General features: G+C 41.7%; 1 protein-coding gene across 3 annotated transcripts in view; it reads right to left on the bottom strand.

Moving 5' to 3' along the window:
• The window catches only part of LOC140202599 (cyclin-dependent kinase inhibitor 1-like), a 30361-nt gene extending 17622 nt beyond the window's left edge, over nucleotides 1–12739 (bottom strand). The window contains exons 1-2 of one of the 3 annotated variants that reach the window (XM_072267641.1): nucleotides 12520–12739; nucleotides 7603–8005 (exon numbers count right to left, since the gene is read on the bottom strand). In XM_072267641.1, the coding sequence (XP_072123742.1) occupies nucleotides 7603–7999 (397 nt within the window). In that variant the 5' untranslated portion in view covers nucleotides 8000–8005; nucleotides 12520–12739. Of the gene's footprint in view, nucleotides 1–7602; nucleotides 8617–12519 lie in introns of those variants that run through there. The other 2 variants (XM_072267640.1, XM_072267642.1) reach the window with 2 other exon arrangements.
• Between the last annotated feature and the right edge of the window lie 1042 nt (nucleotides 12740–13781).

Genomic DNA, 13781 nt, shown 5'->3' with positions numbered 1-13781 from the left:
ATGCACACAACTATTTTGATTGATGGCCCATCACATCAAATTCAGTTCCAAGAAAGCCACCATATTTTCACGAGGTCAGGCTCGTGGAAATTTGGTCTGTAGCAAAATGGAAATGGTTTTGGGAGAGTGGAAGGCTAATGGAAACCAAGAGACTGAACTGGAAAGGGGGATTTTAATAGACCAAACCTGGTGGATGGGAGGAGATGGATTGTAGGCCAGGACACTGTGGATGGGAGCAGGGTATCAGGAGCTAAAATGTAGTGATTACAGCAGAGAGAAGCAGAAGGCAAGCAAAAAAAGACGGCGTTACAAACAAAGATTGGTAACATTCATAACTTACACTGTGACTTGAGCACAGAAAATAACATTGGTGATTTGTGTGTATTGAGCAGAAGAGAAAAATAAATGGATAGGCTGCGAAATAAGTCAACCGATTGACTTTAAATAAAGTGAATAATCATTTTACAACATACCATGGTTGGGACCATGGTTAACGAGAAGTGGAACATCTGGTCAAGAGGAAGAAAAGATACACAAGGTTAAGGAAACAAGGATCAAACAGGGCTGCTGAGAGTAATAAGACACCCAAAGAAGAGCTTAAGGAGGGCCTTAGAGAAGGAGATTTGAGAAGGCCTTGGCGAGTAGGATTAGGGAAAACCACAAGGCATTCTACACATGCACGAATGACAGGAGGATGACAAGAATGAGGGTAGGACCAATCAGGGATAAAAGAGGAAACATGCCTGGATCGGAGGAAATAAGGGAGGTGCTTAATAAATACTTCAGTATTTACCAGTGAGAGGAACCTTGATGAATGTGAAGACAGCATAGTACAGGTTAATATGATAGAACATGCTGTTGTTAAGAAAGGGGAAATGCTGGAACTTTTGTAACAAATTGTGATAGACAAATCCCCCAGGGCTGGACTAGATATACCCCAGGTTACTACAGTAAGTGAGGGAAGAGATTAATGCACCTTTGCCAATTATCTTTGCACCATCACTGACCACAGAATAGTAACAGAAGATTGGAGGGTGGCAAATGTTATTCCTTTATCCAAGAAAGGTAAAGGATAATCCTGGAAGTTATAGACCAGTGAGTCTTACATCAGTGGTGGACAACTACAGGGGGGGGGGGGGGGGGAGTTTTAAAGCCAGGTTTTAAGAACATTTGGAGAAGCATAATCTGATTAGAAATACTCTGCATGGTTCTGCAGGGGACAGTTTGTGCCTCATAAGCCTTATTGAATTTTTCAAGGTAATGACAAAACTAATTGATTGATGTAGAGAGGTGGAAGTTGTGTACATGAATTTTAGTAAGGCATTTGATAAGGTTCCCCATGATATGCACATTCAGAAAGTCAGGAGGCATGGGATCCAGGGAAAGTTGTTGGTGTGGATGTGGAACTGGCTTGTCACAGAAGGCAGGAGCATACTTTACCTGGAGGTTGGTAATTACCGGTGCTCTGAAGAGTTCTGTTATAGGACCCCTGCTTGTTGTAACTTTTATAAATGACTTGGATGAGGAAGTGAAAGAGCGAGTTAGTAAATTTGTGGATGACATGAAAGTTGGTGGAGTTATTGATAGTGCAGACTGCTGTCGTAGATTACAATTGGACATTGACAGTTGGTCTGAGAAGTGGTAGATGAATTTCATTCTAGACAAGTGTGATACACTTTGGAAAGTCAAACTTGAACCAGAGAACAAACTTAATGGCAGGATTTCTAGCAGTGTGAAGGAATAGAGGAATATTGGGGTCCATGTCAAAAGATCCCTCAAAGGTGCCATGCAAGTTGATGGATTGATTAAGAAGGCATCTTCCCTGTTTGCGTTTATTAGTCTAGCCATTGAGTTTACGCGTTGCCAGGTAATGTTGCAGCTCTATAAAACTCTGGTTAGACCACTCTGGGAGTATTGTATTTAGTTTTGGTCACCTCATTATAGGAAGAATGGGGAAGTTTTAGAGAGGGTGCGGAGGAGGTTTACCAAAACGCTGCAAGGATTAGACAGCATATCCTAAGAGGATAGGGTGAGTGATCTAGGGACTTCTTTGAAGTGAAGGGAGACCAGAGATGATTTGATAGAGGGGTAAGATGATAAGAATCAGGTTTATTATCACCCACTTACCTGGCTTCACCCATCAACTTCTAGCTTATACAGTACTCCTTCCCCTCCCCACCCCCCCCCACCTTCCTTCCCTTTCCAATCCTGATGAAGGATCTTGGCCCAAAACGTTGACTGATTATTTATTTCCATGGTTGCTGCCTGACCTGCTGAGCTCCTCAAGCATTTTTAATGTGTTGTTCTAGACTTTCAGCATCTACAGAACCTCCTGTGTTTATTGTCACTGACATACGTTGTGAAATCTGTTGTTTTGCAGCAACAATACAGTGCAATACATAAAAATTAATGTTACAGTAAGAAACAAAAAAAGCTATTGTAAAAAGAGTGCAAATGGAGAGGTAGTGTTCACGGACTCTTCAGAAATCTGGTAGCGGAGGGGAAGAAGCTGTTCCTAAAATGTTGAGTGTGTGTCTTGGGCTCTTGTGCTAGCAATGAGAAGAGAGCATGTACTGGATGGTGAGAGTCCTTCATGATGGATGCCACTTTCTTGATGTGAATTTGTCTTTGATGGCCAGCAGGCTAGTGTCCATGGAGCTGGCTGAATTTACAACCTTCTGTAGCTTTTTCCAATCCTGTGCACTGGACACCCTCCACCCCCCCCCCCCATAGCAGACAGTGATGCAACCAGTAAGAATGTTCTCTATGGTATATCTATTAGAAATTTGCTGAAGTCTTAGGTGACATAACAAATCTCCTCAACCTGCTAATGAAATATAGCCACTGGTGTGCCTTCTTCATCAATATGTTGGGCCCAAGATAGACCTTAAACGATGTTGACGTAGAGGAGCTTGACACTGCTCAACTTTCCACAGCTGACCCCTGGGGAGGATTGGTATGTGTTCTCCTGACTTCCTCTTCCTGAAGTCCACAATCAATTCCTTTGCCATACTGGCATTGACTGCAATTCAATGAGCTGATTATTTCACTCCTCTCCATCACCTGAGATTCAGCCAACAACTGTGGTGTCATCTGCAAATTTATAGATGGTGTTTGAGCTGTGGCTAAGCATGAAGTCATGGGTGTAGAGCGTGTAGAGCAGCAGGCCAAGCACACATCCTTGAGGTGCGCCTGTATTAATTGTAAGGAGGAGATGTTATTTCAGATCCACATTGATGGTGGTCTCCCAATGAGAAAAATCAAGAATTCAGTTGCAGAGGGAGCTACAGAAGCCCAGGTTTTGAAGCTTGTTGATTAGTACCGAGGGTATGATGGTGTTGAACACATCTATAATCAATAAATAGCAGCCTGACATAGGTACTTCATTGTCCAGGAGGTCCAATGTCGATTAGAGAGCCGTTGAGATTGCATTCACTGTAGACCTATCTTGGTGGTAGGCAACTTGCAGTTGGTGCTAGTCCTTAAATAGGCAGAAGTTAATTCTAGCCATGACTAACCTCTAACTTCATCACAATCGATGTGAGTGCCACTGAATGATAGTTGCTGAGGCAGATCACCTTGATCTTTTTGGGCACAACTTTGATTGATGCCCTTTTGAAGCAGTTGGGAACCTCTTAATGCAGCAGAGACTGAATGACCTGGAATACTCCAGTCAGCCGGTTGGCACAGGTTTTCACTGCCCTACCAGGCACACCATCTGGGCCTCATGCCTTGTCAGTATTCATCCCCTTAAAAAAAATGTTCTGACATTAGCCTCAAATAGATATCACAGGTTCACTGGATGCTGCAGGGATCCGCACAGGTGTAGTTTTATTCGCCCTTTCCCAGTATGTATAAAATGCGTTCAGTTCATTGAGGAGAGCAGTATCACGGCCACTTATGATGTTAGGGTTCACCTTGTAGGAATTAATACCCTGCAAACCCTGCCATAGCTGGCATGTATCCAATTCCATCTCTAACTTCACTCACTCTTAACATGGCATTCTGTACATCATATCTGGATTTTCTGTAGAGTTCTGGATCACCGACAGGGTGGACAGCCTGTACATTTTTCTCAGATCAGAAATAGCTACTATGACGGAGCCTAAATTTAAGGTGCTTGGCGAAAAGTACAGGTGGGATGTCAGAGGTCGGATTTTTACAGAGTGCATCGAATGCACTGATGAAAGTGTTCATCGATGCAGAGATCATGAATCGAGGAAACACTAACATGATGCATATTTTAAGCTGCTATATTTTACTCAGATGCTTTTAATCAGATAGATAAAACATGTATTTTCAAGAGGATATTTTAAAAATACTTGCAAATATCAAAAAGGGATTACATTAGACCAAATACAAAAACAAATATTTTATGTTTTGAGAATGTCCCACATCCAAATATAGTTTAAAAAGTTTATTCCCCTCCATAGATGCTGCCTTGTTTGCTGAGTTCCTCCAGCATTTTTGTGTTGCTCTGGGTTTCCATCATCTGCAGAACCTCGTGTTTATGATTTGCTCTCTCTGACTGCTGGATAGAAGCTAATGTAAATGCTCCTCCAAGCACTGTCTAAACATTGTGCTTAATAAGCTGACACTAAAAGGTTTTTAAGTTTTATACTAAGAAGCAGCAAGTAAGAGGAGCAGTAATGATGGAATGATGGAATTACTAACTGAAGCATCTGCTGTACCAGCTCCTTTTTCTTTAAGTTTGTTAAATAAGCTCCACTTTTTAAAATCAATATTTATAAGTCAGGATTCTTTGTACATTATTTTTGTTGAAAAGAAGTTGTCATCTTAAAATATAATCGGAATTGTGCATTTTGATGGTTTGAACAACCTTTTCCTTATCTTAGTTCTGTTTATTTCTGACACTCTAATTGAGAGTCTGTATCCTCCTATCCATTTTTTAAAAAGAATTTTCCCTATTTGTCTTCTTCTACGCATCGTTTGGTTGTCAGTCATTATTTATGTATAGCTTTTCATAAATTCTATTGTATTTCTTTATTTTCCTGTAAATGCCTGCAAGATAATTATTCTCCAGGTGATGAATAGGTATTCTGATAGTAAATTTACAGTGACAAATGAACCATGTTGATGGGATCTTGGTAGAACCGTTTTTCCAGATGCATTCCTACAACCAATATACCTGCTTGTTATAATTAGAGTTGGGCCCAAATTACTGCTTGATTCTTTCAAGTGTCCTTACAAACCTTTATGTATTTTTCTGTGTTTCAACGTAGACAGGCTCACCCCGATCAACATCAATGGGTCTGCAGTTGGGAGGGTGAGTAGTTTCAAGTTCCTCGGTACACACATCACCAAAGATCTCACCTGGACTGTACATACCGGCTGTGTGGCAAAATAAGCACAACAGCATCTCTTCCACTTCAGCCGATGAAGAAGTTCAGCATGAGCCCCTAAATCTTCAGGGCTTTCTAAAGGGACACCACTGAGAGTATCCTGACTGTCTGTGTCACCGCCCGAAATGGGAAATGCACCAACCATGATCGCTGGGCACTGCAGAGAGTGGTACGGATAACCCAGCGCATCTGTGGATGTGAACTTCCCTCCACGGAGGACATTTACAGCAGCAGGTTCGCAAAGAAGGCCTAGAAGATCGTCGGGGACACCGGCCACCCCAACCATAAACTGTTTCTGCTGCTTCCATCTGGCAAATGCTACTGTAGCATTAAAGCCAGGACCAACAGGCTACAGGACAGCTTCTTTCTACAAGCCATTAGACTTTTAAATTCACATGTCTGTACATTGTGATAGAGTCATAACACAAAGATTTTTACTCCCTCATGTTGTGGGATTGGTGTACAATTTAAATAAATTCAACTTGACACTTTCACATCGAGAAAAATTGCTTTAGGACTGTGAAGAAAAATCTTAACGTTCTGCTTTAAAATTTACTCAGGCTAGATGCTACATACAATCCATTAATAGACCACTATTTGGAATGTTTACACAGAGGTGAAAGGCTTAGAACTAAACACTTCAAGCTACTTCAATTTTATCAAAGAAGAAGTGAAAACTGCAAATAAATGAGTTAAGCTTCAAAGTGAAAATACATTTTTATGACTTTTTTTTATCTTTAAAATATAAAAAAAGACATCCATTCAACTCTGAATAGGGTTTGGGATAGGGAATGTCAGGATAATGGCTATTGGTAAATTCTGGCATTAGCTGTGGCCCAGGCCTACTCCAGATCAGTCAAACCAGGATCAGGTAGTGGCCCCTTTTACATCCAAATAAATGGTGTATGATACGTGGTGTTTCCATGTTTATTAATTCAGGATAGTACAGAGAAGAATATGAGCCTCTTAAGATTGAATTGCCCCTCACCACTTTGGGATCTACATTTTCCTAGCCTGGTGACTTGTTAGGCCACAAGTGAGTTGCTCTGCATTTCTCAATGTTTTCCTGCAGCCAGACTGATGAACATCAATGAGGCCTGACCCTGAATGTAAACTGAGGCTCCAATCAAGAATCTCAGGTGGGCTTTGAACTGGCAGTTCAGTCCACTCTGCCATACAGTTCACTGAATTCCATTTTTGAGCAGTAACTAAATGAGAAGCACCGTAATTCAAAGTTTCAAAGGAGTATTATGTATAAAGTGATCAAACTTTCTAAGGAAACAGTAAACAATGGAAGCTGGAGGATTTTAAATTAATGAATAAAATAGTTGCAAATGCAAACATACTTGACAGAAAAAGTGATAAGAATATTCTAGGTTTTAAAATTTATTGGATTTTTACCATTAATGCGGTTTACCATTAATGTCAAAAATAATACTTCAAGCAAAAATAAGGCTTCAATGTGTTCTTACTGCATAAATAACACTTCTCAGTGTCCTTCAGGCACTTCAGTAAGATACCTAAAAATGGATCCCACACTGAACATTGAAATGGATTCCACCAAGTTTTTAAAAAAAAAATTCCTAAAGAGCCAAGTGATCTTGAGAACAGAATTTCAAAAGAGCAACATAAGGGCTGAAGGGTGCAAAATACACAGAAAGGGCTGTAGTCAGAGAAGTAGAGTTTTCAGACAGGAAAGAAATTTGCAGATTGAACCAGCCGCCAGAGGAGATGGTGGAGGCTGGAACAGTAATAATATTTACGATGCATCTGAGCAGCTACTTGAATGGGCCGGTCTTGGTGGGACGTGGAATTAATACAGGCTTGTTAATAACCCATTCTAATGGACATGCATGATTAGGGTTTCTAAAGTGCTAGGGCAGAAGAGGTGAGGCGATTTCAGGGACAGTCTGGAGTATGGAGAGAAAAGACGGAAGAATGATATTGGAGTCAAACTGCGTGGCACTGATACCAAACTGATTCTGCCTTAGCCACCAATGGGGAGGGAAATGCAGTCAATAATGAAGGGAAAAAAAATTTAGCGGCAGAGGCAGAAACTACCCTTTTTTGGGGAATAAATTTGAATCCTGTCCAAGTCAGCTCGGAAGTGGAAATGGGTGTCAGTCCACCTGGAAGCTGCCCCGACCCTGATCGGCAAACTCTGGTGAAACTTAAGAAAGATAGTGCGAAGTCGCACAAAGTGAAAACAATGTTACGTGAAAAGTAAGTCCACCTGTACCTGTTATGCAGGTCTGCCGCCGCCTTTTGGACTCAGGAGTCACCTGGGTTTTCATTTCCTTGCTGGGAGGCGCTGGCTGATCGGAGCCGCTCTTTACGCAAGCTTCCTGCAGTCCGCACAAGTGCTTGGCTTTGTTGACAACGCGGCTCCTGTAAAAGGCTGGGACGTCTTGACATTTCAGTTCTTCCCATTCAAGGGTTCCTTCTACTGGAATGTCTTTACCGAAGTCATAATTCCACCTTTGTCCGGCAGCTTCAATATTTGCCCGCAGTAAATGCTGAAAATCTTGCTGCAGCTGCTCGTGATCAACGGGACCAAATAAGTTCCTTCGGACACGATCAGATTTACTTTTAAGATCTACTCCCAGTTTCTGTTCTTCGGAATTTAGACCCATCATAGTTACCTGAACAGAGGAGACAATCTTTAACTCAAAGTTGTAACTTGTCAAAGTTTCGCATCTATCATTCTACGGTGATCCTAGCAAATCTAGTTTGCCCCCATGGATGGTCAGTCGCTACGGTACAACTTACATTAGTTTGACAGCAATCCTCAACAAATCGTGGCGCTGCAGAAGTTTGCACCAATTTGTTTCAGAACTGGTTTACATGGCGTAACTGTACATTGCTGTGAAACGGCAGAATTAATGTGTGTTTGTGCGAGAAAGAGAGGTGGGGAGGAGATTTTGGGAATTATCCAATTATTTGGGGGAATTTTGTACGGCTGATAAATTTGCAGCAGACGCATCCGCGGGTGTGTGTTTTTTTTTGGTCTTCTAGTGTATCACGCAACTTTTTTTTAAGCGTCAGGTTTGCGATGCTTTCCCGAGTTGAAACCACTAACTTCCACCCTTTCGCCACACTGTGTACCCTGTGACCGAGCTTAAATGCTTTTTTTTCCCATCAGATACATGAGCATTGCCTCCTCCGAGCCGCATTTCCCCGCCAGCGGTTCAGTGGCGCTAAATCCCACTAACTGTAGGTTGTGTAATGATCGCATTCCACACACCGCAGGCAGCACTTCCCGTTACAAACCCAACTCAAAGCCAGTGACGCACGTACGAACTGTTTCTCCCTGGTCTAACTTTATAAAAATAGTCGCCGATGTGCCCATTTCAGGAGGGGCTGGAATAGGTCAGGCAGACAGTGACTGACAGAGAACAGAGCCGAACACAACACTGCAGCGCACTTTACTACAGTTGTAAGAAAGCTTTCTACTAAAAGACTATGGGAAAACAGACTGCAGTTTTCCCCCAGTCTGGAGAATTCAGCATTGCAAAAACCACCACCGTAAGCATTGTCCAGCCAACGACTTTCGTTAGATACATCAATTTCTAGATATCTCAGAATTTCGAAGGCCTCCTGCTTTGTTTTTAAGAGACGCTGAACTAAATCTGTGTGAACAACCACCAGCATTTATGAAGTTTTCCATGAAATTATAACATCGCTTTGCCGAACAGATCGATTTTCAGTAAATTGCACTGTTGGGGGGGGGGGGGAATGTGTCCACTCGTCGGTTTGGGATGACGGAGATCAGCATTCGGGAATTCCCGCTGCCTCCTCCACCCCATCTTGGGATTCCCAGGTCCTCTACGTGATAACACACCATATGTCATTCGCTTCACACCAGTTTGATCACGGCACCGCACTGTAAACCGTACACGGCTGCTCTACGCGAGGGGAACAGAACAATTTTTATTTTTGTATCAAATCTTTGGGAAAACGTGTTTTGCACGGAGAAACGCAGGAAGGAAGGTCAGGGCGGGATTGTCAACACGGTCGCATTTTCATTTCCTCAACGTATATATTTTCAACTGATCAATCATGTAAACATTGTTACTGTTGAATACATAAATGGAGCAGGCACTTTGTTACACCTCCGATCTCACAAATTACAATAGAACACCGAGCAATACCGCACAGGAATAGGCCCTTCGGCCCACTACGTCATGCTCAACTAATTATCAACTAGTAACTAAACGGCTAACTAAATAAAACCCTTCTGCCTCCACAATGTCCACATTCTTCCATTCTCCGGACTTTCATGCGACTATCTAACACCTCATGAACGCTCTACCATACGTGCCTATTACCATCCTTGGGGCATATTCCAGACTCCCGACACTCTGGTAAAAGTTTGCCCCGCACACCTTCATCAAGATTAATAGGCAACTAATCCTCGGTGACGTTGCAACTCAAGAGTAAATCCCACTTTATTCTCCTCAAATTTCAATCAGATCGCCCTAGATTCTACCTCTCACTTTAAGCGATTTACAGCGGCTAATTACCCCACCAACCCATGTCTATGGGAGGGAACAGCAGAAAACCCACATGGTCAGAGGGAGTTCAGACAGACTTTGCACAGACAGCATCGAAGATACACCTTTACATAATACATAAAACTGCCGGGTTAATGGGAGAAGGGGGCAAAACAAGAAGGGAAGGAATTACATTGGCTCGAATTAGAATTGGGCCGACTATGCTTAATTATTCCTTTTATCTTATTGGAAAACATCATTCTGGGTTGTGTAAGTTTTGTCATCATTACGAAACAGCTGAACATATATTATTGCAGTGTGAAGCATACAAGGTTGAAAGAAATCAAATGCAGACTCATTACTGTCTTTGGGGTTGACAATTTTCATTTTAAAACTTTATTAATTTATGGAAGTGACCTTAATTCACAGTTTTGTATTTCCTTACTTACAATCTATATAGGGCTTTTGGGGGACATTTTAGCTTTCATTTGATAAAGAACTAGTTAAGGGTTTTATTTCCCAATTCCCTACACCACACTCCAGTCCAGTTGGTGGCAGTAATGCTCCTTTGACTGCCAACCGCCATTAAAAGTCAGAGGAAGAAGCACCGAAGATCAGGACTGAACCTTCCATCACAGGAGTCCTGATACATCGGAAGTCTACTGTGCCATCCAATTTAGTCGGACCTAGACCAGACACTGATTGACCAACTGAGTTCCTCCAGCAGGATTGTTTGTTTCAGTAAGCTACACATAATGTGACCAGGGAGCAAAATAAATTAATCATGATCAGCACTGAAACAGCCACAAAGACCCATTAATTAGTAAAACAACCCAAAGCACCAGAAGAGCATTTTCAACCAATACTTGGCAGTCTGCCAACTGAGGAGATAATGAGATAAACACCCGCTAGCTTAATGAAAGGGACATGATCAAAGCAGACACATAGCAACTTGTCAACAAGTACAGAATGCACGGCCTTGCTAGCTGAAGGCTTGGTGATTAAAGTCAGTGTGATCAGGTGGTCAGAAATGGAGGTGTGCACTTATTTCTGTTTTTTTGATAATGTTTGTGAAATATAATTGTCAATGCAGTAATAGATGGGACAATGTTAGAAATATCCTAAACAACAGGAATTCTGCAGATGCTGAAAATTCAAGCAACACTCATCAAAGTTGCTGGTGAACACAGCAGGCCAGGCAGCATCTCTAGGAAGAGGTACAGTCGATGTTTCAGGCCAAGTCCTGACGAAGGGTTTCGGCCTGAAACGTTGACTGTACCTCTTCCTAGAGATGCTGCCTGGCCTGCTGCGTTCACCAGCAACTTTGATGTGTGGTTGCTTAGAAATATCCTTGTTGATTTGTGAATTAAGTCACCAGAGAAGAGTACTGGTAGATATGAAGCAGCTCTTTATTTGAGAAAACAAGGTACAGCAAGCATCACACATGGAGATGCTTTTGGTGGAACGGTCTCGCTGGCCCAATGTGGGCTAAACATCAAAGGACAATTCCATATTTACAGTGCTTTTTCTGAAACTACACACTGAACTCCACACCTCCTGATTCACACCCACACCACAAACATCTAAATTAATCTTAAATCAGCATTGTCTGGTCTGTGATTCCAGGCTTTTAGAAGCCTATTGTTCATTTAAATCAAATCTACCATTTACATTTAGGTGTTTGAAGATTAGTAGCTAAATGTAAATGTGCCAACCCACAACACAAAAAATATCAGTCAAACAATCCTCATCTTACAAGTTTGACAAGTCTATAGCTATAGTCCAACACCTGCAAAAAAAAAAGCAAACTGCTGGAGGAACTCAGCAGGTTAAGCAACATTAAAAAAAAAGTGGTCAATGTTTCAGGCTGAAATCCAACAGCAGGACCTGAGAAGGTAGAGGGGAAATAGTCAGAATAGAGGGGAAATAGAGGTACAGGAGGGATGAACAAGGGGCTGAGAAGGTAGAGGGGAAATAGTCAGAATAGAGGGGAAATAGAGGTACAGGAGGGATGAACAAGGGGCTGACAGGTGGAATCAAGTGAGAGGGAGACGATAAGCAAATGGAGCTGGGGGAGGAGAGGGCTGGAGATAGGAGACAATCAGGAGTTAATTTAGCAGAAAGTTGATACTACTTTACTTGCATATGGATTGGTGGTAAAGAGGTGGGGGTGGGAGGACCTGTGATCACATTTTCAACCAGGCTTTTGATGAGACACACACATCAATGACACAGAGCATTGGAACACCTGCACCTTAGCTCTGAAATTACATGTGCATTCCTCTGATATAATCTTGTGTAAATTAAGTTAATGGACTGAAGTGGCCTTCATGTTACTTTTCCATAGGTTCCAGATATCTCGAAACTAAATCATTGAAGGAGAGCAGAAGTCTTGCTGAATGATCACGTTCAGAATTGACCAATGCTGAACTGAGCACTAATGGTACTAAATTTGTGTTCAACCATTTTCTTATTATATTTCCATTTAAATACGAGTAGCAAATTAAAGAACCTTTGCCTCCTTTGAAGCTGCAGTACTACCAGTACAAAACCAGACTTCAAACGTTTCCAAGTCTACAGTTGGGCCGCCAGTCTTAAAAAAAAACACTTTAATGCGATCGAAAATTGATAATCACGTCAGATCTTAGTATCAAAATATTTACCGGCTACTGATCAAGCGAGCTCAGTACATTTCTAGGTATACATCTGTAGGCTTATTTCCCTTGCTGGAGTGTAATATGGAGACTTCGTGGATCCTGGCGTTATATCTTCAGCATCACAACCCCTTGGTTCTTAATCAATGAAACGGGCTATTTTTTGTTCCAATTAAAAGTTCTGGGTTGGTTTAGGATCGCTTCAGATTCTACCCTTCCATAAATCCCTCAACTACCTTCCATATATTTCAGATCTAGAGTTAACGCTTCGAATTCTTTATTTCCTAATAATCTCCCCGCTGCTATCCGTCTTCCCCCGCTATATTGTACATTTATTTGCTCCGGTCCGGATCCTATGCCGCACGTGAAGTAGACACGTGAGGGAGCGCGCGCGCAGTGGTGGAATCTTGCCCGGATTAAGGATAAATAAAAGAGGGAGCTTTTATTAAAAAAAAAGCATCTATTGGCTCTTAAATTTTGTTTATGCGCGTGTTTACATTTTTGTGTACTGTTGTGTACGCTCTCCTTGCTATCACACATGAAAGTGTCCCCAAGTACTGTTGCCTTGTTTTAGTTGGTGTGTGTGTGCCGGAGGCATTCAGTTGTGGCATGGAGGAACGAGTTAGTGTTACACGAGCAAGATTGACGTGGGCGAGTATTGTTTTTGCTAGAGAAGCTCGGTGAAATTGTGCCTGCTGCTGATTCTCATTGTTGCACATTCTCCCTGTTGTATATCAATAATTATTAGTTAAGGAATTTCAAGTCCGGGTGGCAGCATCAAACTCTCTTTTTAACAAAAATAGTAATTCCATGTTTTACCAAGTGGATATGTTTAATATTTGCCATTGTATAAGACTATGATTTTGACATAATACCTATGGGGGAGGGGTCCCATGATCTAAAACGGCGAAAAAAGACGGATTTTCAAACAAATGTCTTAAAAGTTAAAACTTTATGTACCCGTGTGAGGCATAACCTGCAGAAAATTAAGAAATATTAATATTAAAAGATGTTTAATGCTAATTAGCATTAGTATGAAATTCCACATGGACATTTTATTCAAGCTTTGTGTGTCTCACATCGCATCAATCAGTAACAGTTTGATGCAAGTGAGAAAACTGTATTCAGTCTTTGATGCAGAACGAAGATATCTTTAATATTACCGATTGCATAAATATTGCGCGGAGAATCCCGTAGCAGTTTACCACACAGTTCCTGGGGCAGGTGCCACGGAGCAGAAGTTGCTTCCATCCCTTTAACGAGATAAAATC

This window comes from Mobula birostris, chromosome 9 (genome assembly GCF_030028105.1).
Source record: "Mobula birostris isolate sMobBir1 chromosome 9, sMobBir1.hap1, whole genome shotgun sequence".
NCBI lineage: Eukaryota > Metazoa > Chordata > Chondrichthyes > Myliobatiformes > Myliobatidae > Mobula > Mobula birostris.
The sequence above is the reverse complement of the archived record's forward strand: the minus strand, read 5'-3'. Positions and strand labels throughout refer to the sequence as shown.